At 41.5% G+C, this 27,662-nt stretch overlaps 2 protein-coding genes across 5 annotated transcripts in view; one reads left to right on the top strand and one right to left on the bottom strand.

Annotated features, from left to right (window-relative positions):
* The window catches only part of KLHL29 (kelch like family member 29), a 393,606-nt gene extending 388,303 nt beyond the window's left edge, over positions 1–5,303 (top strand). The window contains exon 14 of the mRNA XM_065730651.1: positions 3,072–5,303. Within this exon, the coding sequence (XP_065586723.1) occupies positions 3,072–3,255 (184 nt within the window). The 3' untranslated portion in view covers positions 3,256–5,303. The remainder of the gene's footprint in view (positions 1–3,071) is intronic.
* An 11,962-nt stretch (positions 5,304–17,265) lies between these two features.
* The window catches only part of ATAD2B (ATPase family AAA domain containing 2B), a 68,436-nt gene continuing 58,039 nt past the window's right edge, over positions 17,266–27,662 (bottom strand). For 2 of the 4 annotated variants that reach the window (XM_065730647.1, XM_065730649.1), the window contains exons 25-28: positions 23,411–24,103; positions 21,696–21,823; positions 20,596–20,724; positions 17,266–19,084 (exon numbers count right to left, since the gene is read on the bottom strand). In XM_065730647.1, the coding sequence (XP_065586719.1) occupies positions 19,043–19,084; positions 20,596–20,724; positions 21,696–21,823; positions 23,411–24,103 (992 nt within the window). In that variant the 3' untranslated portion in view covers positions 17,266–19,042. The remainder of the gene's footprint in view (positions 19,085–20,595; positions 20,725–21,695; positions 21,824–23,410; positions 24,104–27,662) is intronic. The other 2 variants (XM_065730648.1, XM_065730650.1) reach the window with 2 other exon arrangements.

Here is a 27,662-nt window from a genome sequence, read left to right as displayed (position 1 = left end):
CCACAACACCCTCTGGGGAAAGAGTGCCACCAAACCGTGGCAGCTCAGTCCGCCGCAGGCTCTGATGCCAAGGCTGCATGCTGGAACCAAAGCGTGGTACAGGGAGGGTTTGCAGAGACATTATATGGTAGAGCAGGCAGCAAAGATGGTGGTCACGTGCTTCAATCCACTGATTAAAAAACAAAGGCCTTGATTCATTTGGTCCATCAAGTTGGTGAACGGCCGTCTGTTTGCTCAAACCGGGGAAGGTAGAGAAGAAAAACAAAGGATGTTGAGGTTACACAAGCACTCCAGACCAGTGACAGCCGCTCACCAGCCCTTCAGGTACCTCAGTCTCATTGAAATGGTCTCAAGATTGCTCTGCACAGCTTTGTGGAGGTCAGCAGATGGGCTGGACGTGTCAGGGGACAGTCATGGTGTGGTCCTCTGTTGTCCTTACGGTTTGGGCAGTCACAGTCACCCTGGTACCTTGGGTGAGTTGTGTGCAGGACGCTAGGTGACATTACAGCACTAATTACCTGGGGAGTAGAAAGCAGGGTTATAATTTGCAAAATGCTGAAACTTGTTTTCCTGGAAGGCACGGATGGACCGACCTCCATTCCGATGACGATTACCTTCACCCGGGGCACGCTGCTGGATAGGAGCAGGTCTGGCTGCTCTTTATCTGGGGAGGTCACTGCTCCAGAGCTGCCAGGGGTTTGCGTCTTCCGCAGCAAGGTTATGCGGCGCGGAGCTTCGTTCCTGCCCAGGTTCTGACAACCCATAATCATTTTATCTCTCAGGATTAATGGCACCGAGCAATAAAGTTGCATCCTAATTATTGTAATTATTTCTTTCTTTGTACGTCAGCCTTGGTAATGATGTTTTTACAGCTGATGGGATGGAAGGGAGAAAAGAAATATTGTCGCAGTAATGAAGAGTGAGCGATGAGCATTCTCCTTTCCACTTACTTTCCTTAGGGTTGTGAAGCCCACTTGAGTTTTCAGTCCCCTAAAGTCCCAGATATTAGCAGTGATTGCCCTAATATTGCAAAGTAGCAGCAGTCTAGGACTCAGTTCCTAATTGATCTTAAGCACCTGCCTCCTTCCTTAGTCCTGGAGATGCCCGAATGTCTCTACATCCCCTGTGTACATAAGTAATGGCTGCATACCAGAACTGCTTATTCCTTGGTAGCAGGAGGAGCTCCCAGGCATTGCTCACGCCATGCCTGTCTTATCTGTGGGAACTGTGTTTGGAAAGAGCCAAAGTTACTCTAATCTCTGTTTCAAGTCTTTCAGAGGGTAGAGTTCAGCACCCATTTCTTCCACAAAGCATCAGTACCTTTATGAGAGGCTGCAATGTTCAACTGCTGTTCTCAGGCACTGGTTGTTAATTGCAGTGCTGTGGCCCAGGTGGAGGATAGGAGCAGTGTTTGCCCACCTGCTGTAACCCCAAATGTAGACTTCAGTCTGAGGATGACCTGGGACACTGGGAGCTTGGGGAGGGGATGATGGAGAAACTTGAAAGGCCTCTGAGCACAAAGCTCCCTCTGCCCATCTCCATCCCCATCCAGACCAAGGGCTTCCTGCAGAAAGCTTCCTTAGGCAGTGAGACATCGGCATGCCTGAACCAGTAAATTACAGCTCAGCACAGGCTCCTCATGGGCACTGTTCATCAGCACTGATGAAACTGGCCCCAGGCTCTGGGTTACTCTCTCTTACCATTTCCCCTTATTTATAATTCCGCATCCAGATCTTAGGGATGGCTTTTCTTTGTTTGTTTTGCTTTGTTTTGTTTTTCAGGCATGCATTTGATTTCCCTGCTTAATCCAGCAGACTTGCTGAATTCATCCATTTAGTATCTTTTTGCCAAGAATGACGCCAGGCCCCAGTACAGCCCTGCCAGCTCTGGCTCTGCCTCCTCTGAAAATGGATTCTCCAGACCCATCTTTCAGGATGACACTTGTTTTCGTCAAGTCCTTGTTCTTCCCAATTTCTCCCTGACGCTTCAAAAATAATTACCAGTGGTTCAGTAAGTTCATTAGCAAACTCCCTCAAGACCCTGGGCTATGTATCATCCGGCCCTGCTGATTTGTGGATAGGCTCTAATCAAGTGCTTCAAGCCTCTCTCACCCTCCTCCTCCTTTCAGATTAACAGTTATTTTGACAAGATTCTCATTATTTCCCATTTCCTGGTGGTATCCAGGGACTAGGCTTATTTGAGTCCTCACTGTTGTCATTGCGGGTTTATTTTTAACCTACAGCTCTGCTTCTTCACAAGGACATCAGAGTTTTGCATTCTTCAGAAACTTTTTTTTCAGTGCTATTGTAGTCTCAGTTCATCCAGGGTCTTCAAGGACTCTGGCTTTTGCCTTTGTCACTTTCCATTCTTCTTCCACCCACGGCTCCAAAAACAGCCAAAAGACATAAATGCACTTTTACCAAGACTCAAGGGCTCACTATCCTCCAAATTATTAGATCCAGGCCTCCTTCTTCGCCACAACGAATTTGTCATCTTCCTCTCTTTCTGTATGTACGTACTTCAAGGCCTCTCTTTTCCTTCTACCTTGACATGGGCTTTGAAAGTCAGGGGCAGTTTATGATCTACATTTTAGTGGCCTTTTGGGAAGCAGAACAGCTTGGGTTGGAAAGGACCTTATAGCCCACCCAGCCCCAAGCCCTGCTGTGGGCTGGTTGCCCCCCCACCAGCTCAGGCCAACTACAGGCCATCCAAATTGGCCTTGAACGTCTCCAGGGATGGGGGCATCAGCAGTTTTTCTAGGCAGCAGTGCCAGGGTCTCACCACCCTTATTGCACAAAATAGTTCTTATATGCAGCTTAAATCTTCCCTCTTTTAGATTGATTTTCCCCTCGTCTTATTACAACAGAGCTAATTGCTGTTGTTCAAAGTACAGACACTCAGAAAGAACACGAAAAGGAGAGAGAAGAGAAATGCTGATGCAGCTTTATATAAATAAGAAGCGCATTCACTGTTTACCCCTTGCTCAGAAATACTTGGGGGGGCTGTTAGAGCATAAAAATAACTGTTTGGTCAATGACTAACTAAAACTTTCTTCTTTTAAAAAACAACAGTGCTGTGGTTCTTGATGGAAAGATATACGCCACCGGAGGGATCGTTAGCAGCGAGGGACCTGCCCTGGGCAACATGGAAGCCTACGATCCCAAAACAAACACCTGGACACTTCTCCCAAACATGCCATGCCCTGTTTTTCGACACGGCTGCGTAGTTATCAAGAAGTACATTCAGAGTGGCTGACGGAGCGAGGAGTTGGACGGAGAACTGCTTGTACCTGTTGAAAGCAGGCAAAGAGGATTCTACTACTCATCACAAAAGCAGCAAAGCCAGCCAGCGAACATATTGCTCTAAAGTCTTGAATAGTGTCTACATTGAATGTAGAAAAATCATCCTCACCTTTTGGTGAACGAGGAGCAGAGAGCTCCGTGCTATGTAAGATATTGTAACTTAAGAATACAAGTGTGTCACTAGATGTTATAGTGGCACTTGTTCTGGACGTCGGCTTTTGGTCAACCCAGGTGCAATAGAATTTCACATATTTTTTAAGCTGGGGAAGAGAGGAGAAAAAAAAATAATCTGCATTTTACTTCTAGAGCTCAAGCTTGATTCTTAAAATAACCGTGCAGATTAGTTTTACTATTACACTTTAGGCATCAATCTATTTGAAAGGTCAAAGTGTCCTTACCACTTTGATTCCTACATTTGTTTTTAACAAATACATGCTTTTCAATACGAAGGACTGAAAGAAATCTTGTGTGACAAATGGCTTACGTTGACGTCAGTCTTCCATCAGGTGAAACGTGAAGTTCTCTAGAGCAGAGTCCAAGAGAGGGACGAGGCAGGGGCTGGGGAGAAGAGCCATTGGTAACACAGTTCCGTGTAATATGGTGAAAAGAGGTCTGTTGGGCTGTGCGGATTTCTGCTCCCAGGGATGCTTGTGTGGGCACTCACACAGCTGGGGCTCCCGGTGTCCTCCTCCCAGTTCTGCTGCTGAGCAAACGTGACGGTGCCCGGTAACACGACATGAAAATGGTTTGGAATCCAGAGGCGTTCTCCAGATTGAACTGCACTCAGTTCTACAGATCAGGATCGCGTTGACACCCACCCAACGTAGTGTGGGATTTCCACATTTCCAACAAGCGGAGGAGGAATTGCCTCTGGTTGTGGCTACGCATTCGATTTCGGCTCTCCACCCAAATTCCTTACTCTGGGACACCTGCCACTATCCTCTCCCTTTATGTAAAGTCTGAGAAGATTCTTTTTGAAAAAGTTTCCTTATAAGTGTGGAAATCTTACCTTACCTTATACTTATTTACAGATTTTAAACACACAAGTTGAAATCCCATGGTAGAAAAATGCATAGACTTAAGCCCAGTATAAGAAACTTTAAATGATTATTATGTAGAGTTGTAAGTATATGCACAGCACAGGGGTTATATTTTTATATATATTAAAATATTGTCTATCCAGAGAGCATTGTGATGTGGAAATTCTTTATAAATTTATACATAAAAAGGATCAAATGGGAGATGGTCTGGGCGACACAGAGGGGGCAGGGGAAAGGCTCTTAAGGTTAACTAACAGAACATAGCCTCAAGCTAAGGATTGTCCAACTTCTTCCCAAGTAGAGGGGAAAAATGATCCCATTCTTGCCTTTGCAGACCCCAATGCCAAACACCATGCTGGTAATTCAAGCAAGAGCTCCTCTACAGACAGGGTGTGGGCAAGATCCTACAGACAATACCTGGTTGAATTTCATACCAAATACATTAGCCTTTTTATACCAAGGGAGATCTGCCTGCAGCTTTGGGGAAATGGATGCAGATGGTTAAGCTAATTGTCTTATTTTATTAATAATCATTTATAAAAGAAAAAAAAATTTGTATCTTGCAGTATTTAAAGAAAAAAGTGCTTAAGACGGCTGAGTCGAGCTCTACGGCGACTCAAGTCTCTCATTTTGACAGTGAGGTTCCAGCTTTTGTTATGCAGTTGTTTTATTTATTCTTTAAAGAAAAAAAAATAAGCACAACGAAAAGTTATCTACGAGTATGTCATTTAAAGTATTTATGTGAAACAGGGTGCAAGTGTGAACCTAAAGATTGGAGCACAAGTTTCTAACTGCCTGGGGCAGGACTAATTTAGTGTTGGTGTGCGTCTGCCTCCAAAGGAGGTGCTACCCGTCAGCAAGGCCTAAACACATTCAACATTTCCAGTTTAGCTTATTCCTTCATTTTTCACACTGGAACAAAACTGGCTATTTCTGTGAATAATATTAAAAACAGGGTTATCTGTAATGGTATTGTATATAGTTTATGTTTACTGTTAAGTTCTTGTTATATTATAATAAATATATTTATAGATCTAGATTCAGCATCCAGATTGGATTACTTTTGTCACGAGTCACCCAGAAATAACTTTGCATTAATGATTATTTCCGTTTCCATCCCAGCCACGGATGAAAGCTTTTCACTCCAGGCAGTTTCTCTTGCAAATCCCAAAATCCATTGCTAACGTTTAAATGCTCGGCAGCTTCCCAAGTACTTCCATTCTCATTTTGGAAAAGTGACTTTGGATTTTATTCATCAAGACCGCTTCTTCTTCATCTCTCTATTCCCCCAAGTTTACTACTGAGCAAAGAGTAAAAGGGCTGATGATGATTTAGAAAAAAATATATATCTTGAAGCTTTATCTTAAAGTGCCATTAAGTAGCTCTTTGCTTTTGTAATGGAAGTTAGGATGTCTGAAAGATGAAAGCTGCGATGCACTACCATCAGAATTCCTTCCCATCGCAGAGCCAGAGCCCTACAACTCACTGGACACTGCTTCCATCCAGGGAGCACTCAGGTACAGCCACGCATGGCTTTGATGTTTCATTAGGGTGACATCTGGTAGCTGTAAAGCTGGACGGGGAACAAAGATGAGCCAAATATAGCACGTCTCAAATTACCTCTGCAGTGGAACGTTGCGTCTGGATCTGAGGAGGCAGTATCTGTTATAGCCATCAACAGAAATGAGCTAACATACATTGAGATTGTCTTCTGTACTTGCACAGCACATCTAGACAAGTATTTAAGAGCTTGACTGCAGTCTTTAAACACTGTAGGCTGGGTTTAGTGGCTGTGGTTGAACAGCCCATGAGGATTCCATCAGCCAAACCTGCTGCAATGATCCAGACCAATTGGAAGGAGTGGGCAACCACCATCAACATGCAAAGGTCTCTGACTCAGCAGTGCTTGGTAGGGTGAACAAGAAACATGCTTTTTGCTTTACTTGCACCTGGAAATGGTTTCACTTCCTCCCTGAAAGTTGGCTGAGAGTTTCACCCCTAGAATCATGCACAGATGTGCTCAGAGATTTTTCTTCTTAAAAGCCAGATAAAATTCAGACTCTGCAGCCCAATAACGAGCTCTTCTGTTCACAGTTCAGCTTCACAAGGAGAGCCATCACTGAGTGGGGTCAGACATTGCATTCTCGAAATCCCCATGCCTGACGCTGACAGGGTATCTGCCTCTCTCACCCAGGAGCACAGCCTCAGCCATGCAGCCTGGCCATGGACTGCAGTGAGGCATTGAGGCTGAGCTTAGCCCAGCACAATCAGATCAGCCTCATTAGTGCACTCATCACACCCCAGCTCGCTTTGGGTGTGAGCAGCACACCCATGTCCAGAGCTGTGGGATTAATGCCTTCCAGTACATAAGGGGAGCTCACAAACAGCAGTGAGAGCGACTCCGTGCACAGGCAGGTAGTGGTAGGACAAAGGGGAACAGCTTTAAACTAAAAGAAGGGCAATTTAGGTTAGATGTTAGGAGAAAGTCTTTACTCAGAGGAAGGTGAGGCTCTGGCAATGCCCAGAGAAGAAACAGCCTCATGGGAGGCAGAGGGATGTGACTCCAGCACAGTGCTTCCATCCCCCATGATGTGAAGCTGAACAGACATACCAGAGCAGAAACACCATTCTTCCTCTGAAAAGCTGATCTGTTGGAGGCACAACTGAACATCACTAATGAAAGCTTTTAGTACTTCCTGTTTAGCTGGCAGATTTCTTATACAGTAACAAATCCCAGTTTTCTTCATCTAAAATTCCATTTAAATCGGTACCAGCTCTACACACGGAATTAAATGTTTTGGCTCAGTTACTACCTGGGAGAAGGAAGCTCCAGAGCTGTCATCAAGTCAAATCTGCCTCTGAATTTTTCATTAGTGGCAGTCTCTACAATAAAGGTCTGAAAGGCTGCCTGCTGGTTTTAATTTCATCATCTGTTCTTTTTGACTGACAATCTCCTTCCCTTCAGAGCTCAGATCCCCCATCTCACACAGCGAGATTCATCCTGGCAACGACATCAAACTCCTTTTCAACCTGTCCGGAGAGCAGCACTCATAACCCTGGGTTTTTAAGAGCTTGACAGGAAACTCCAGCACACTGCTTGTAGGCAGAGTAATTAATACAGAAGCAGGAACCGTGATGAGGGGAAATTTAGGTCACATGTTAGGTGGAAATCCTTTACTCCGAGGGCAGTGAGACACTGCTGCCACAGAAGCGTGGTGCCCTATCCCTAGAGATGCCTGAGGCCACGGATGGGTCCTGGGCAGCCTGAGCTGGTGGGGGACACACAGCCCATGGCAGGGGTGGGGATGGATGGCCTTTCAGGTCCCTTCTGACCCAGATCAGTCTGTGATTCTATGACTGCTGAAAGCCACACCTCGCTCCACAGATAATACACACTCCTCCTCCACTGTACAGCATCAGTGACTTTTTCCTCACATTTTTGTGGCTAAAGAGAAGTCACCAGTGACAGAAGTTTCAGCTCATCCCTTTTCCCACCCTGTGAAAAACAGTTTTATAATAGCTCTTATAGGTACAAAGGCACCAATTCCTCTACAGTTTTGGGAACCTGACCGAAACAGTCCCTCATTTGTAATACAATGGCCTCGTGCTGGCAGACAGCATCAGAGGAAGGATCAGTGAACTGAATCTGAAGGTGATGCACCAAATGTTTTAAGTCGTAAGAACATAATGCTCATTATGCTCTGCCAGAAACATTGGCCCTCAACGCAGGTAAAAATAATCAGCTCTTGCAAAGCAAGTCCGGACTTCAAGACCCATTGGAATTTCTGTAGCCATTCTGTTTCCATTAAAAGAGATCGTCTTTTAATAAGTTATTTACTTCCGTGTCCAATGAATGCAGTGTTCCATTACAGTGTTCCATTACTTGTTGACACCAGGTTCAATTTTACCTACTTCAATTTGTCCTCAGCCTTTCTGCAAGCTGCCTGTTTATGTACAAATGCCACATACAGCCTTGCCAGGGAAAAGGAGGAGTGGAAACATGGCAGAGAGTGTTATTGGAATGACACACTGATTTCTGTTCAGAAAGACACATCCTATGGGGATTAAGATGTCATTTCATAGAATCATAGAATCACAAGGTTGGAAAGGACCTACAAGATCATCTAGTCCAACCATCCACCCATTACCATTGCTACCACAAGCTTCTAAACCGTATCTTGCAGCTCCTCATGCAGATGCCTCTTGAACACTGCCAGGGACAGCGACTTCACCACCTCCCTGGGCAGGCCATCCCAGTGTGTGACCACTCTCTGAGAGAAAAAGTTTTCCTTATGTCCAATCTAAACCTCCTCTGGTACAACTTGTGACCATTTCCTCGGGTCCTGTTTGTTGCCTGGGAGAAGAGGCCAAACCCCTCCTCATCACAACCTCCCTTCAGGAAGTCGTAGAGTGCTATGAGGTCTCCCCTGAGACTCCCCTTCTCCAGACTAAACTTCCAGACTAAGTGTCCAGAATGTGTCCTACCTGCAAAGGTAACCCAATGGCTTTCTCTAGTAGATAACAATTTTCAAATTCAAGAGGGAACTTAGACCCATCCACTTCAAGAAAGCCTTAGATCTCTTAGCTCTGCTGACAGTCATTTTTAATAACACTTGGAATACCTGGGTATTTCAGAAAGAGCGCTGAAAATGCAACAGTTGTCAAAAGGGCACGCTAAAGGACTGAGTAATTATAGGGCACTCACCTGACATCAGTCCCAAGCGAAAATGGAAAGATGATATCTGACTAAACTGATCACAAATCAACGAGGCAAGAATAAATATGATGATTTTGAGAAAATAGGCCGTATCACACAAACCTGATTTCCTTCTCCAACAAGATTACACATTTGATTGATAAAGTAATAGATTCTCAACAGCATGTGACAAAATACTTCATCTTTCTCGCTGTACAGCATCCAGATAGAAAATATTTTGCAGGTTAAGAATAAGTAGATTGAGGAATATCTGATCTGTTCAAGTACTTCCATTTGGTATTATCAGGGTATTTCTAGTGGGGGCTTTGTGAGGATCCTCTTCTTCCAAGTTCTGAAAGGATAATCCCTAGCCACTGACCTGTGGAAAGGTAGATTAGCAGAGAAGAAGATAATAAGGACCAAACAAGACTGAAGCCTTCTGCTGGCTCCTACAGTTAGCTGGGACCACTAAAGCGAACCTTGTTTTAATAAAACTGCAGAGAGGTGGGAGTGAGGAATTAACAGCATTCAGGATGGAGCCCAGCATCGTGAGAAGCTGTAAGCTGGACAGGAATCAAGCAACAAGAGCTCCAATTCCAATTTCCAACTATAAAAGGACTGAATTCATTTTTGGATGTGTAAAAGAGGGGATTGGTGAGCGGGAATCTGCAATTTTAGTTCTAAATATAGAACTGGTGGGACCAATGCCTGGAGTATCACATCAATTTCCACTGTGAACAAGTGTTTCAGGGGATGTTGAAAAATTGACCTGCTACTAAAAGAGTCACAGAAATGACTTAAAGGATGAAGAAAAGGCAGCAAGAGCCATGAAGAGCTCATTCTGCTCAGCAAAAAGGCTGAGAGGCTCCAAAACTATGGTGCATTAGTACCTTCGGGGAATGAGGGGGAAAAATACACGAGAAGTTTATTTAATCTAGAAGAGAAAGCAAAGACAAGACACTGTAAGTAGAAGCTAGATAAAGCAAATGAGGAGTAAGGCAGTTCTGGTTCTGGCAGTGAGCTCAACCTCTCAGTGAGGAGCTCTAAGCACAGGGCAGAGGTACAAACTCTCCAACCAAGCTTTTGTTTTGCCCAACAGGAATTAGGAGACGCTGGGCACTGAATAATTTCTGCCACAGCATCAGATTCAACACACCAATGCTTTCTGCTGACACTGCACTGTGTGATGGGACCTGAATTTCTCTGACAAATGGTGAAATACTTAAATCATTGTTTGGTGTCAGAGCTACGAGTCGCATCCATTTCCAAAATTTATTCACAAGTGTTGAAGAGGTGTAATAGTTAAGATTTATGCTCAGTTTGTGCTTTTGTGGCTGTCCCTGAATCTGATGAAAATGATGCTCTTTATCTTAAAATAAAGCTTTCTGCCTTCTGCTGAAGTTAAGAGGACAACTCTGAAGCACTCCAGCCCTGGTGTATAGGCTAACCATTCATTTTAAAGCTATTATATATGGGTGTTTCATATACATGCAGTCTCACATGCTTACATTCCTGCTACTCAAGATGCCTACATAAAACCATAGTTACCCAACTGATGTGAACCATCACATTGAACACGTTTCCTTCACCCATCTAAACCTTTTCTACTGTCACAGAGAATCACAGAATTGTTTGAGTTGGAAAGAACACTCAAAGGCCATCTAGTCCAACTCCCCTGCAGTGAACAGGAACATCTACAGCCCCATCAGGTTCCTCAGAGCCCCATCCAGCCTGACCTTGAAGATGGGGTACCCAATCTGTTCCAAAATCAGCAAAATCAGGGACTGCATTCTTCCAGCCAGCCTCCATGCAGCAGGGATCCTACATGATACAGCCAACACAGTATGAGAAAGTAAGCAAGCTCTTTATGATAAAAACAGAGCAGGGATTTTGCAGATAACAAATAGTTCCTTAGAAGAAGCAACATCAGTTTATCTCTCCTCGATAGCAGAAAAATTCATATTCTTAGCGAATTCATTCACTCCACACTCAAATACAATATTTTTTCAATGATTTTCTATGTTTTTGCCTATGCTGTATGTCCTTTACTAAACAACTGTTTCAAAGGAAGTCCCTTTGAAACTTACCTGCATTTCCTTCTTCCCAGTCTAGAGCTGAAAGTCATTGGTCTTCTACAGACTCCTACTGCCATACACAGCCTTGCACCTCTAGGTTATAGCAAACCTGAAACTTCACACAGATGACAAAGGCTTTTTCATCACAACGAATACAGCTCCGCAAGAAAAACAAGTAATGGTAATTCTCAAAGTAAGGCTCAATGTAGCATAAATCAAACGCACCCCAAAAATAAATGGAATTTAGTAGTAGTTGCAGAAATTTACCAGCACTGGGTTAAACTGAAATATACTCCCTATGCAAATGATAACACCATAAAAAAATTTACTCACCTACAAATTGAATGAAGCTGAATTAATTAGTATTAAAGTTTATAATCCCTGATTTTTACATAATAGATACATGACCACAAGTGATGCATAAAAGGGGGAGAAAAATGAAGTGTTTAACTTCATTAATCAGTTTACTGATTACTGAAGTTTACTGATCTGGCTTTCAGAATTCAGTCACGTGCAGTGCCAGCTTAAAACTCCAAATACTGCAAGTTCTGATCGAAATCCTGCCTGAAACAGAAGGACTTCACTTTTAATTTACTTAAATAAAATATCTGAGCAGCTTAAAGGAAAAAAAAAATATGTGCAGCCCTTCAAACGTAGAGCAATACAGGAAATTGCACATCAGAACTATACTAAATGCAGAAAACAACAGCAGAAGGAAGCAGGTTTGAGCAGCGTGCATTTGACAAATAAGGGTGCTGCTCCCGTTTTTGCTAAAGCTTTATCAACAGCACATGAAATTCAACTATTGCTCACTAATTCATGCTTTCAAAGCACCAGAGCTCACTAATTTATCAAGAAATGTTTCTCCAATGTCCCAGTAAAGCACAATTTTATCTCTTTTGACTGTTCATCTTTACCACCACCAGAAATCAGGCCTGCCACTGTTCTCTCCATTAACGTGGTCATCACCAATCCAGAAAATAGAGACCCTCAAGCTCTCAGCCCTGCACAAGAGAATTTTTGAAATGAGTCCCATTGTCTGATTTCTTTGTTTTTGCTTCTTTCTGGAGTGCCACGTCTCCACAGGACTTGTTTCTCAAGACCTTAATATGGTGCTTAGGGTGGTAGCACTGGGTACATACATACGTTTCAAGCCACCCAGTAGTTGCCTCCACCATGGTGAGCACATAATGCTTACCATCACAAGATCATGGCAAGGTGATATAATCAACCTGCCACGCCTCCCTGTATTTATACTTTTGCCATCGCCCTTCCTGCCAGAGAGGTTTCATCCTCTTGGCCTGTTTAATTGTGGTGCATGTAACACAGTCATGGATAACTATGGACACTATTGCACAGGTTAAGTCCATCCCTTGGTCTCTAGCCCACTTATATGTTGCATCTGTTCCTTGATGGCCCGAGGTCTCATGGGCCCACCAAGCTAAAAATAATTCACCTTTGTGTTTGCCAGTCCAAGTCTACTTGAGCCACCTCAACTTTGGCAGCTCAATCCACCTTCTGGTTGTTCTGTTGTTCTTCAGTACGCCGGCTCTTGGGCACATGAGCATTTACATGGCGCACCTTTACAACCATATTCTTTATTCGGGCAGCAATGTCTCTCCACAGTTCAGCAGCCCAAATAGCTTTACCCCTCTGTTTCCAGCCATTTTGTTCCCATTGCTGTAACCACCTCCATAAAGCATTTGCCACCATCCATGAGTCAGTGTAAAGATAAAGCACTGGCCACCTCTCTCGTTCAGCAATATCTAAGGCCAGCTGGACAGCCTTTACCTCTGCAAATTGACTTGATTCTCCTTTTCCTTCAGTGGCCTCAGCAACTTGTCGTGTGGGGCTCCACACAGATTTCCATCTGTGGTGCTTACCCACAATGCGACACGATCCATCTGTGAACAGGGCATGTCTCTTTTCATTGTCTGGTAGTTCATTATATGGTGGGGCCTCATTAGCACACAATACCTCTCCTGCTGATGTTGTTCCAAACTTTTTACCTTCAGGCCAGTCCATGATCACTTCTAGGATTCCTGGATGACTGAGGTTCCCCATCCGAGCTCGCTGTGTAATCAGCGCCATCCATTTACTCCAAGTGGCATAAGTAGCATGATGGGTAGAGGGAACCTTTCCTTTGAACATCCAGCTCAGCACTGGCAGTCGAGGTGCCAGGAGGAGCTGCGTTTCAGTACCGATTACTTCAGAAGCAGCTCGAACCCCCTCGTACGCGGCTAAGATCTCCTTCTCAGTTGGAGTGTAGCGCTCCTCAGACCCCCTGTACACCCGACTCCAGAATCCAAGGGGTCGGCCTCAGGTCTCTCCAGGAGCTCTTTGCCACAAACTCCAAGTGGGACCTTCCTTTCCAGCAGCAGTGTAGAGGATGTTCTTTACATCCTGTCCCGTCCGCACTGGCCCCAGGGCCACGGCACGGGCTATCTCCTGCTTAATTTGCTCAAAGGCCTGCTGCTGCTCAGGGCCCCACACAAAATCATTCTTCTTCCGCGTCACCCGATAAGAGAGGGCTCACAATGAGACTGTAGTTTGGAACATGCATTCTCCAAAAGCCCACTACACCCAAAAAAGCTTGGGTTTCTGTCTTACTGGTGGGTGAAGACATGGCAGTGATTTTGTCAATCACATCTGTTGGGACGTGACGACGTCCATCTTGCCACTTTATACCTAGGAACTGAATTTCCTGTGCAGGCCCTTTCACTTTGCTTCGCTTGATAGCAAAGCCAGCTCATAGAATTTGGATAATCTGCTCTCCTTTCCTAAAGGCTTCCTCTGCTGTATTGCCCCATACAACAATGTCATCAATGTATTGCAGATGCTCGGGAGCCCCACCCTGTTCCAATGCAGTTTGGACCAATCCATGGCAAATGGTTGGGCTGTGTTTCCACCCCTGGGGCAAACGGTTCCAGGTGTACTGAACACCCCTCCAGGTGACGGCAAACTGTGGCCTTCATTCTGTGGCCAAAGGAATAGAGAAGAAGGCATTAGCAATGTCAATGGTGGCATACCACTTGGCTGCTTTCGACTCCAGTTCGTACTGGAGTTGTAGCATGTCCAGCACTTTCTTTTCTTTTCTGAAAGAGTGGTCAGGCACTGGAATGGCCTGCCTAAGGAGGTGGTTGAGGCACCATCCCTAGTGCTGTTCAAGAAGCGTTTAGATGAGGTGCTAAAGGACTTAATTTAGTAGTTGGGTAGAGATAGTGATAGGAGGATGGTTGGACTAGATGATCTTATAGGTCCTTTCCAACCTTATGAACTTATGAACTTATGAACAGCAGCACTCAGTGGGGGTGTGACTTCATTCAGGCCACGGTAATCTACCGTCAGCCTCCATTCTCCACTGGCTTTACGCACCGGCCATATGGGGCTGTTAAAAGGTGAGTGAGTCTTGCTGATCACTCCCTGGCTCTCTAGCTGACGGATCAAGTTATGAATGGGGAGCAAGGAATCCCTGTTGGTGCGGTACTGCCGTCTGTGCACCGTTCCTGTAGCAATCAGTACTTGCTGCTCTTCCACTCATAGCAACCCAACAGCTGGATCTTCCGACAGGCACAAAGCAGACAGCTGCTGAATGTCATGTGTCCACAGCAGCTATTCCAAATGCCCATTGATACCCCTTGGGATCCTTAAAATACCCCCTCTTCTGAGGTAGTCAATACCAAGTATACACGGAGGCCCTGGGCCAGTCACAATAGGATGTTTTTGCCAGTCTTTACCAGTGAGGCTTATTTCAGCCTTCAACATGGTCAACTCTTGGGAACCCCCAGTCACCCCAGAAATATAGATTAATTCTGTCCCTTAGTGATTCAAGGGCATTAGAGTGCACTGTGGCACCAGTGCCTTCTATTTTTGTGTCTCTGATGTGCCAGGCCATTGAATCCACGCAGTCCAATACACTCTACTATCCCTTCTCCCCCACCCTGGCCGGGGCAGGGCCCCTCTATTTGTTACCTCTGTTGTCCCTGCAGCTATTGCTGTGTCCAGCAGCCAACGGAGCAGTCAACTTTTTGGAGAAGTTCACCTTGGTGGTTGACCTGTCTCGTAACTCTTTTACTCGTGCTTGAAGTGAAGGAGTGGGGTTTTTATGCCACTTCCTCATATCTTCTCCAGGGTCACAAGGCAATATATGTGACGTAGTCTTACTGCTGTCACTTGCTCAAGCAGGAGAACATCTTCTTTTGACAGCTGAGATGTTGCTGTTTTGGGAATCCTGGTTCCCCATCAGATGTATCTAATGGCACCATGGATCCATCAGTTCCCCACCACGTACCATAAGCAGCCCTGGGTGTTACCCCACAACTCAACATGAAGCATTTTCTGACCAAAGAGCATGAGTTCATAACCTGCCAACATACAATGCTAATTTCACTCCTTCAGTCAAAATTAATCAGGACTTTAACGCACTAACACAGAAAGCAAGAGTTAAGGATTAAACCACACCAAACAACAACACAGCAAGATCCCAGAGCAAAACACATCACCTGTGACACCAGGCAAGTCTACACGAAAAGACTGCAACCAGCTGGGAGGCAGAACTGCTTTTAAATACCACATTATTGAAGGAACTAAAGCGGTGTTTTCTTGTCATCTTTATTCAAGTATTTCACAGCAGTTATATTACAAATTACAGTAAAATGTTCAAAATTTCCAGAAGTTCAAAAAATTAAATAACTTACTTCAAACTAACGTAAAATGAAGTCAAACTGCAAAACATCAATTTGAACACAGTTCTGAATAAAACTATAGAATTCAAAACATACCATAGTTGATGAAGGAAGTCTACTTAATCCACCAAGTAGACACACGTTAATGAAACCAAACAGGACTCCCCAATGTCTAAATAACCCAATGTACAAGATACAAAAGATGCAAGTACGAGCCCAAATTCAAGCTTAGGTTGTGATTACAAAATAAAATAAAATAAACCTTAAAAAAAGAACAACAAAACAAACCCAAAATAAATGACTATCAGCTGCAGGACCTGCCATTCAGGAGGGCAAAGGATAAGCCACAGCTGACCCACCAACCCAACAAAAACAAAACAAAAAAAAGGAAGACAGGATATCACAAAAAACAGTAATCCTATAAATACATTGGCATATGAGGAAATCAAGTAACAATACAGAGGACACGAAACAAAAAAAAATAATTAATCACAGGTGAGATTCAAGCTTGCAAATACAATCAACTCCATAGCCATCAACTCCCAAGAGCAACTCCATCTCCAGTACAGCCCCGCCAGCCCCACAGAGAAACCCTCTCTCTCACAAGTGGCCATGTTTCATTGACCCCAGCACAAGGACTCACACAGGAGTTTATTTGCAATTTTCACAAGAAGAAACAAGGAAGAGAGGTCAATTTGTACAAATTCTTTGCCAGTGCTATGTGGCAAGAAAAGTAAAAATAAAAATATACGAAGAGTAAACAAGTTTAGACCACATGGATAGATGAACAGCTGCTTTAACTCTAGAACCACCAGACATCTGTAAAGGAAAACAAAACTGAAGTGTGATTATTTGGGCTACAAAGGCGGGTATATCATTTTATGTAAGCTGTCCACTATCACATTTGAAATCAGCTACTTCTCTCTAAACAACATGGCAGCTCCCAAATCAGCAGAGCCGCCTCTTAAGATCTTTCCCAATCAACAACTGACAGTAAAAATTTTCCTTTAGAAACCTGACCTTTCAGAACCACCTTTAATGCCACGCATTAGCTTAAACTTGCATGTGACACTCACTGGTGACTAAACTTCTCAACTGTTTTAATTCGTATAAATTTACTATCACCTTAAAAATGTATGCAGTTTTATCTTCCACAAGTGCTGCTGTTACTTGAACAAAAACTCCTTTGAGTAAGTGAAACTGGAATAAATATTTTTAAAAAATTCTGCAGCAAGAACCTGAGACTTGCAAAAAACCCTTTTATCAGAAACTTGCTACAAAAAATCTGCTACATTTTATTTAATCAAATCTTAAAGTCTGTAACAATTTCCATCAAAATACAAAATGCTGTTAATGTACCAGACACAAAAATATCTCAAACAGGTATGACGCTAATAAATACTAAACAGAACATGGAAAAAAATCCCCTAAACAAATCTGAGATCAAAGAATCTCATCTAAAATGTGTTTTCTGCTTGTTTTTGTTGTTTTTAATCGCACTTTCCCACCTAAAAAATACAGCGATTCTGCACGGGTTGCATTTAGGTGTAACTAGATGTACAAGAATACCTAAAACCTTTTTCTGCCGTTAGCTATAAAGAAAAACAGTGGCATTCGGGGGAGAAAAAGTTCTAAGATAGAATTAGGTTGAAGTGTAATATACAAAGCACTTTGGATTACTGCAGTAGCCCAAGGCCCGTGTTTGTTTCTCTGCAGTGGTATACTACTATTAGCCATAGAGGTGGAGACAAGTACCTTAGCTTCAGCTTGTAAATGGGAGCAGAGTGATTACAGTCCTCCATAAACACTGTTGGTAACTAAAATACAAAAAGCTGAGGTAGCTCAGTATCTCTGCAGTAGTCCAAGACTGTTTTCTCTAATTAAAAACTAATCACACTGTGTTGCATATTTCTGGAAAGACACTTCCGCAGCTACGGAGGGATTCGATGGATGGTTAGAGACTGTAACACCAGCCAACTTCTCTACAACAGTTTCCACTTACATCCGAAATAGATCAGCCCAGGTAACATCTTAATACCGAGCTCGTGACAAACCTTGTTTTTCTCGAAACCGCCTAGACTGTTCTCTTCAGTTTCCAGAGAGGAAAGATTTTGAACTACACAATTCAGACCGGAGAACTGTGGTCCAAACAGATGGATCTGAAAGGCTGTCCTCCAGTCTCCTGACATTAACAGTGCTTTGCATCGACTGAGTCGTGAAGCCTACTTTATTTTCAAGGGAGCCTGGGCTCCGGGATTTTGACCGGTATCTTCTTACTGCACAGTCCAAGCTATATTACAAACACAGGACTTCTGAAAGAAACCTGCCAGTATTAAACTGGTTTTTCTTAAAGAACTCAAGACAGACAACAAAGAAATGGTGGCAAAACATTTCACTTCTAGCGACACAGAAGAGTTTCACTGTGTAACTTGTTCCTAAAACAAATCTATACCAATGAAAAAGAAATTTCACCGTTTTGGTAACGTATGTGGCTTTTTCAGTGTGTCTTAGCTTAGTTCCGTAGAGTAAGACAGGCATTACAGAACCGTAATACTGGCTGCCATCCAATGAAGAGCATACAAATCATCTTTTTGGAGATCTTCATTCTGAAGAGAGCTTTCTAACATTGCCATTTGCTAATATCCAAACCAATTGATTAGCCTTATCTTTCTCAATTGACTAAAAGGCACATAATAGGCAGTTCTAGAGAGCCTCGTCTTCAAACTGCTGTACATCCAGTTACTCAAGATCCTACCACAATGCATCATTGCCTTCTTTAGAACAGATTTTTTTTTTTTGTCCATTGCCCCAGAGAAGAGAAAGATTGGGAAAAAATAAAATAAAAAAGGTTGCCTGTTTAAAAATATTCAACTTCAATCTGCTCTTTTCAGTTCTCTCGTGTATGTTGGTCTCCACTTTGCCTGAAGTTTCACCAGAGATAACGCATGTAGAATGAACAAGAGCAGAAGAGAGAACAGTTTCTGTAGCACCAAAAATCTCCAAGCTGTGGCATTGTATTCTTTATTTATATCAGATACAACTATTTGAAGTTCCGTTTGGTTCTTGTAGGCTGGTTGGTTTCAGGTACCTGAGACAATAGCACCAAATTCAACAGAAAGAAAAAGAGAGAGCACTTAAGACCAAGGCTCTGCACATACTTGGTGCAAATGGAAACTGAATGGCTCAGAGGACTGCTCTCCCATGAGCAGTTTAAGAGAGGATAAACCCACCCATCTCGACGAGTTCACAGGAATGTTTCAAACACATGAACTGTTCTTTCCATCTCCTGCAAAAAAAAAAACACAGAACACCAGTTATACATAAACACAGAGAGACAAAAATAAAGTTGTATTACATTATTACATTTACTGGGGCATCATTGTTTCTTTTCTTGAAATCCAAACAAATAATTCATAGGAAAACAGATGTTTCTGTTTATTAGCTCTCATCTGCTAGCAAAAGATGGTGGAAGTGGACACTAGTTAAGAAGATATAATGCAGAAAAGCACTCCAGTATTACAGTACATGAGAAAAATCCAAGTGTAGTAGGGTCATGTATATAATTAAGGTACTTGTTAAGTACTATTAAGAAAGCATTGCAATAGCACACTGCATGAAGTCAGGTCTTACTGCACACTTGAGCTATTGGAGACTTTGTAAACGCCTATCTGCGTGGTTTGGAGAATCAAAGTAGACATCTTTCTCTACACACTTCTTCTGCATAGATACCTTTTTAATCTACATAATATTTGGCACAGACTTTCAGGATACTTTTAGGTGAAGATGGCAGAAGAATAGCAGGATAATGTTCTAGAAGTACTTTGCAGGGCAATATCCCATGTTACAGCCTCTTCAGATTTTGTAGTAAAATATTCCAGGAGAAAAGTATTCAGGTTTTGGTGTTACAACTGGAAATGAGCAATTGCTGTCTCTTTATCAGCAGGGTTATCAGCTGAATCACAAAGCTGATCTGAAATATTCAGCAGGTAGAACAATGGTGCTGGAGGGAATGCATGTCCAGAGTAATGATCAGTCTACAGCAATGGTGAAACAACCCAGTTGTTGCTGATGTAGACAGGAGGCCTTTGAAATGAAAACACTTAAAAGGGAAATGCTGTCAACAGAGCAGGCAACTGGCCTACATCACACTGTACTGGACTCTCCCAAGATCATCAAGGATTTACTTTTCAATTTAGAAAAAAGCTTGCATACTTTCAGTCTTGCGGGAAAGATTTGCTCACTATGATGGCTACCTAATCTAGTGAAAGATGTCCCAGCCCAGGACAGGGAAGTTGGACTAGATGGTCTTTAAAGGTCCCTTCCAACCCAAACCATTTTATGACTCTACCCGTAAACCCTTTCCACTATTATTTTAACAGACTTTAGGTAAGATAGCTACAATCAAGCTTGTATCTAAATGCTGCAAAAGAATAAGGGAAATTAAGTTACTTAGTTGGAAAAACATTTTGCAAAGCCAAGATGACCACCTGAAAGCTCCCGATTCTGTTCCACTCTTACTCTGCTAGCACACGTCTAAATGCTGCTACATTCTATCCTCCTTTTCCTTTGTTCTTCTAGATTAAATTCTCAATCCTTTTCTGAGGAAAGTATAAATAGAAACAATCTCTGTTTAAGTCATTACTATGCTACACTTTCTTCTGCTCATAAATACACACCTTCCTCTAAGTCTACTTAAAGCTCTTCCGTGTTGGCACAACAATGAAGTCTTAGATCAACAGTACTTGGAAAACTAGTCCCACAAAAGTCAAATGAATAAAATGAATTGTATAACATCACCTCTATAAGCTGTGATTTGTCATAGTCTCTACGATGCCGGTAGATGCACTGGCTGAGGAGCGAATACAATCTCTCAAGTTGGTCAACAGTCAAGTTGTCACTTTTCTTAACTACTAAATTAAGCAGTTTCTGTTGGAACAACAAAGGGTAAAGATTAAAGAGCTTTTATAATCTTTTTTATTTTTCTTTTCTTTTCTTTTTTCTTTTCTTTTTTTTTTTTTAAGGATAAATCGGAGTAATCAGATTCTAGAACTCTATTTTGCAGAGATGTCCATTTTATACAAGTAAAATGGACCAAATCTATTTGGCTACTACTAAGGCCAATGCTTCCACTTGAATTCAACAGAACTCAATGTTTATCTTTACTCCTATATTTACACCCACACTTTTCTTGTCTTAGTGTTTACACATAGCATAACCAGTGCATAACTGTTCTGTTTGGAATGATACTTAATCCCACTGCATCTTGGTCAATAATTATAAATAAAGCAAACCATAAAAAGTGTCTTGATAGGTGAACACTGAAGATCTTTTCTGTTGACATGAAATCTTAAAAGTACCAAATGGAAACATCTGGAATTCCACAGATGTCAAACAATGATACCATATAAAGCATCTGTGGGGAAAACGTGTAAAACTGCTCATAAACAAATGACACAAAAAGCAAGGCAGTCTGAATTTCTTCATAGGTCAAGCTAGTTTCTACCACAGAAGATGGCAAAATCTGTTTTAGCTTTGCTTAAACTTTGACAAAAGTGAAACAAAATTAACTAACGGAGGTTTGACCACCAAAACATCAGCACAAATTCCAATACACTTTCCAATTTGCTAATGATTATTTCCACCAAGTACACATATACATGTGTATATATACATATACTGTATATACATACAGCATATGGCAGTTTTATTAAGTTCTCATCCAAAACAAAACAAAAACAAAAAAACCCCACATTGATCAACAACTCGTCTTCAATAGTTACTCGTACCAAAATACTAGCTCATAACCCGAAGTATAAGGAAATTCTGCTTTATAACAGAGGAAAGAAACATTTTTCATGGAGCCCACTGACGGTCAATTTATTTTTCAGTTCCATTACCTTTAGTCTGTCATGGTCAACAACTAAAGAGGGTAATGGATCTGACGGTTCCTCTGGGACATGCTCCAGACTTGTGAGTTTTGACTGTTCCACAGTGACTTTTCGAGTTTTCTTACTCTTGAACATACCTGTAATTTGAAAGGGAAAAAAAAAAAGCCATCAGCAACGTCAGATACACAAAATTAACAGCTTTTGTCCTAGCTTTGGCTTGATTTGGTTTGGATTGTGTGAACCAGGAAAGTATGACATTTCCAGTGTACATTATTAATCAGTTCCACAGAATTCTCAAGGGCTATGAGTATTCAAAATCACAGTGCACAAAACACACATGAAACACACCTACTTCAAAACTGAACTCTGAAGTTCCAATAGGATATTACATGTCATCATTAATTTCTCCTTTACATCATTTTTGCTTAACAGCATCAAATTATGTCAATTCCAAAAGGAAGTTCAGATATCCAGCTAACACCCAAGATTTGAATCACCTAAGTGATTCAAAATTTTCCATTTTTTCTTTACAAAGCATTCCTTGTTTTCATCATCACAGTAATTCTAACATCTGTTCTACCCCTGAAACTTCACGTTTTGGTGTGACTTCTGATTTCACATACCTCTATATTAAAGCTGATGTCCAACCCTGTTGTATAGAACAAAATAGTTTTAAAACTATCTCTTGCTTCTATCCCTACACTTACTGTCTTTCTCCTCTTCAACTGTTTAAAATGTCATCTTTTTTTTTCCTAAGGATCTCCCATTACTTACAGTCATCCTTAATATATTCAAAACACAACTATTAATTTCAGAAGTGTAATGGCTCTAACATACATCGTACTCTTCTTCTGATAACCTTAGGAGCTTTCCTCAGTTATGCTCTTTATCCTTAGAGAAAATGTGCATACACACATTTTCAACGTGTATACAGTGATATTCTCATAATTCATCTCTCTCATTAAAGCTCATTTATTTTGTAAATCTCAGTGCTAACTTTTGAAGTAAAGATTTCATTCTTTTACATAATTCTGAAAAGCTAATTAAAAAGGCAATCATGCGTAAGGCTTTTATTTATCTTCCCTGAGGAAACTATGTCTCTTTTCTTCAAAGGACACGGTCCCTTCTTTTATGCACCACCAGGATTTCCCTTCTCCTTCTCTTATCTTTTTGCTGCACTGCTATGCGTTGACTGTAAATCTAGGTACCCACTCCATTAGATAAACAATGCTGTATCTGACGACGCTGAGTTAAACTGTTTTAACTTTTGTTATGAGTATACACTTTTTTTCTTAAGGAGACATTCAAGATCAAATACATTCTATATTTCTGTGGTTTCTGATCTAACTTAAATGACAGCCTTTATGACAAATTCTACCAAGAAAACCACAAAGAATGTACCTTATATACCAAGATACATATCGTGCAGTTATTTAAAAACTGTTATCAATTAATATAAATCTTAAGTTATAATTTAAATAATGTTATCACAATACTCACAATACCTCCCTCCAAATAAAGCATAAAAAAACAGAATACTTTAAGCATGAAGATAAACTTATTTGCTTAAGATAACATTACAGCGAACTTTTAATTGATTTACGTGGAATCAAATGGCATAAGTTTCAAATAACTAGACAGGAGATTATAAAATATAGTAACAATAACTCAAGTTGTTACAATTGAAAATACACATATTAACTTGGACACTAAAATGACTATACCTTCTTTATCTGCTTCAGCATCTTTAGTCTCAAGGTCTGTGCTCTGTAGTGCTTTTTCGTTATTGCTGCAGTGTGGTACCTCTGCTTTCACCAAATCATCTCCTTGGTTTTCACTGAAAGCATCTGTTTTCTCCTTTGGCTGATCTTCAGGAGATTTTTTCTTGTCAACAGATCCACTACTGTTGTCACTGGTTGAAGCAGCATCAACCGATTCCACTTTACCATTATGGCATGCCGGAACAGGTACACCCTCTAAGCTGTGTCCAGATGTCTCTCCATTTACACAGTCCCCTTTCAATGTAGAGTCTTTCCTTAAACCTTTTCCAGCATTCAGGGTAACACTGTCGGTTATTAAGAGGGATTCATTCGAGCTCTCTTCTTCTGTGGATGCGAAGTTGTTTTCCTTTCCTGATGTCCCATTGTTAAGCCTCTGCTCTGCATCTATATCCATAATATCACAAGAGGATTCATCGTTTGTCATAGAGAGATCTCCTATTTCCTCCCCATTTTCCTCAATGCAGTCAGTGCTGATTTCTAGCTCACCATTTTCCAGCAATTTACTGTCCTCTCCAGGATTTTCATCGTCAGCAAACTTTGCATCATCTTCATCTTTCTTCAAATTATTGACTTTCCTCTTCTTAATAATGCCTTTGCCCCACTGTGAGCGTCGTCTCGACTTTCTCCTTATTCGAACTGAATTATAAGGAGAAAAAAAAAATTAGATGTGCAAGTACCTCCCATTAAACAGATTAGTACATTCAAATATGCTGTATCCTACTTAACATATTTTATACATACTACGTATCAATTTGCAAGGAAATCACTAAAAGAAAACAGCTAAACAATGATGTAGAACTCAGTCCCCTTTTTGCAACACCAGCTACTTGACTGCATTATACAACAAAAGAGATGGAAGTAAAATCCGTGGATTGATAGATAATTCATGTTGGAGGGTACATCAGGAATTCTCCAGATCAACCTTCTGCTCAAAACAGGGTTATCTGTAAGGGCAGACCAAGTTGCTCAAGGCTTCGTATCCAGTCAGGTGATAAAAAACTCCATAGATGTAGACTACATGACCTCCATGTGTCTTGTACTGATGCACAATTGTTGTGTGAAAAGGCATTTCACCCTTATATCCAGTTTGAATTTCTCATTTCAATTTATGTCCACTGCCAATTCAAACACATCCTCAGTTATTAAATCACCTAAGGAGTGATCCTCTTCTCCACCTCCCATTCATTCTCACCTCTGTACTTAAGGTCATTGCACTGACAAAACATGGCTTTAAAAGAAAAGAATTTGTCCAGGCCATTTTAGCGATCCAGTCTACAGCAAAACCTCACAAACATTAGCATTCATGCAGTGAGTCTACATGAAGAACTTCCTAATATAGCATCCTCATCAATGTCTTCCCCCTGTTATATTCAATTCAGCCTGAAGCAACATTGGTCCATGATCCTTTCTCTGTTATTAGGCACCCATACATTTTTACTTTTCCTTTTGCAATAGCACTAGTAAGACACAGCACAGACAACTAAGGAAAAGACTGGGAAAAATGGAAACTCCAATATTCATATTAAGGCAATGATGCAAACTGCTCATTCTTTTCCAAAGTTGCAGTCAAGAGTTTATAACTGAAAATGCTAGCCAATTCTTAACAGATTAACAACTTCTCCATTTCAAAATGGGGAAGTGCTGAACACCTCCATAACGTTCCTGCTATTCGTAGGCTGCTTTGATTTATGGGGTATTAAGTCCTAGATCTGTATCTGCCAGCTTCACACTGAGCTACAAAGATCAGTATTTAAGATGCTTTGAAGGTACAAGCATTGAGAATTAAAGGACAAAGTCACAGAGCACCAGGCCCAGCACTGACAGCAGAGTGAGAAAAGGGACTGTCCTGCCCTGCTGCAGCCTCGCTTGCAGCACCATGTGTGGGTTTTGAGCACCACAACGTAAGAAGGACATAAAACTACTAGAAGAATACCCTAAAGAGGGCTACAAAAATAGGGAAGGGTCTGGAGGGCAAGACATGTGAGGAGTGGCTGAGGTCCCTGGGTTTTCTCAGCCCAGAGCAGAGGAGCTGAAGGGCAGCACTGAGCTCTGCTCTCCTGTGACAGTGACAGGGCCTGAGGGGATGGCATGGAGCTGTGACAGGAGAGGGTCGTGTGGAAACCTGAACTAGGTTTCCTGATCTACATATCCTCTTTACATTTACTGGGAATAAATAAGGCATTGCTAAGGGCCTTAGATGTTGGACTTGGTGATCTTAGAGGCCTTTTCCAACCTTAATGATTCTGGGACTGACAAGGACCTGGCAAGCTATAGTTCACAACTGAAGTAAGAGCTAGCATAGGGTAAAACTCACATAAAGCTAAAGGGCAAATGTTCACGGATTGATGCTAAATAACGAACTTAATCTGGAGTTCCCTCTCCTTTCATTTTGCATTCATCTTCTGTAGGACTGTTAAACATCAAGAGCAGAATCACACTATTTTGCAGTCCATGTGATTCATAACACATTGAAGTTTTTAATAACAGAATCAAGTAATCATTTACAGAACAAAAACTAAGAGTTAACTTTGTTTAAGAAAAAAAATTAGCAGAGCATATACAATTGCAAGTTAATGCATTAACACCTTTTCAATTATTTCTCTCAGAACTACTCATCTGAAATGTATCACTGATAGTCACTCTTTTGGCACTATTTGTGCCAGAGGCAGTAGAAATACTATTGTCAGAGGAATCCTGCTTTTTAGAACTGAGTTTCTATAACTCAAACTATTATAATACCAATTATTCACACATGAATACATTCACTTGCCTTCTGAATTGCAGAACTCCTCTCCTCTCTCTATAATCTTCACATAACCTCTATAGATTTGCCAAGGGGATCCTCACATCAGTTCTAGCTTCCTTCTGGTTCAGTTTTTTGTAAATCATTAGCCCAGCACACACAGAACTTTTAATAACACTAAACACAGATCTGACCACAAGTCACATACATTTCACTTGGGTTCATATGAAGTTGATATCAAAAAATACCCTTCCATATTCAGTAATCTGTGCTAAGATGCACAGTCTATGCAGACAACATCTTAAAGGACAATACAATACAACGTAATTATCACTGAATAAGAATTAACCCTAAATTCCCTTAAAGCATTAAGTGGAGTTTCTCAATTCCTCTATTACCATCTTGATATTTAATCTGCAGAAAGATCCCTAAATTTAAGGCAGACAGCATTTCTGCAGAATTGGCACAAGATAAATTAAATGAAACCTACAGCAGACCTTCAGAAATCCTGAAACCTTGTCCACTGACAGTTTCTGCTTCAAAATCTTCATGACAGATGCATCAATTAATGACAGCACCTGGTGAAATAAGCATCCCTATCATACGTGGTGCACATTAAGTCTGTCCAGAGCAAAACACAGCTCTTCAATACTGAATTAATAGCAAAGAACAAATCCAAACTCTCAAATTCTGAGGTATTTCCACAAGATCTAGAGGTTACTGTCACCTTACTGCAAGTCTAAGTGTAGTTAGGCACCAGGGCTATTACACAAGTTCTCTTTATGCTGCAGAAAAGTACACCCTTCTATTTTATATGTCTCTGTACTGTTTCAAAGTCCACCAGAAAAAAAAAGTGACTAAATATCAATAAAAGACAAAATTCACATCCGTCAAACAGTAGATTCATAAAGAATTGCTGGGGATTCCATTCCAAAGATGACTCTCTGCTAGCAAACGAGATCACCGTGGATCTTGATTTTGCCTGTGGTATCAAGAACCACCTGATTCAATGCACATTTCGAAGGTTTTCTTCCATGATCAAAACCACGGGGTTTCTTCTGATGCCTTTTGTATATAAATTAACTCAAAACCCTGAGAAAGCACTTACTGTCAGCAATTTTGCTTTCCTCTTACGCAGCATCCAGAAGACAGATATATCAGTAATTTAGCTGCTTCCAAGAGCTCTGTGTTTCTTACCAATGGACATGGAATACTCCACTTCAAAGTTTCAGAGTTTTGAGTCACAAAGCCCCAAACTGCAGTCAGAGATAAGAAGCTAGAAAGAACAGAGTACCATTCCACAATGGCTTAAAACATAAAATGAGGTGCCAGCTTCCACTAACAGACAAAGCCATTTCTCCCTCCAAAGCCAGCTATATTTTTCCCACTACCACATCTGTGCTGGTATTACTGTTTCTGCAGAAAAAGAGATAAGGACACTAATCTGTCTGC

The sequence above is a fragment of the Cyrtonyx montezumae genome, unplaced genomic scaffold (genome assembly GCF_038088225.1).
Source record: "Cyrtonyx montezumae isolate F1298 unplaced genomic scaffold, pur_monq_1.0 scaffold_13, whole genome shotgun sequence".
NCBI classification, from domain to species: Eukaryota; Metazoa; Chordata; class Aves; order Galliformes; family Odontophoridae; genus Cyrtonyx; species Cyrtonyx montezumae.
Note: the sequence above shows the minus strand (reverse complement) of the source record. Positions and strands in the feature narration are given on the sequence as shown.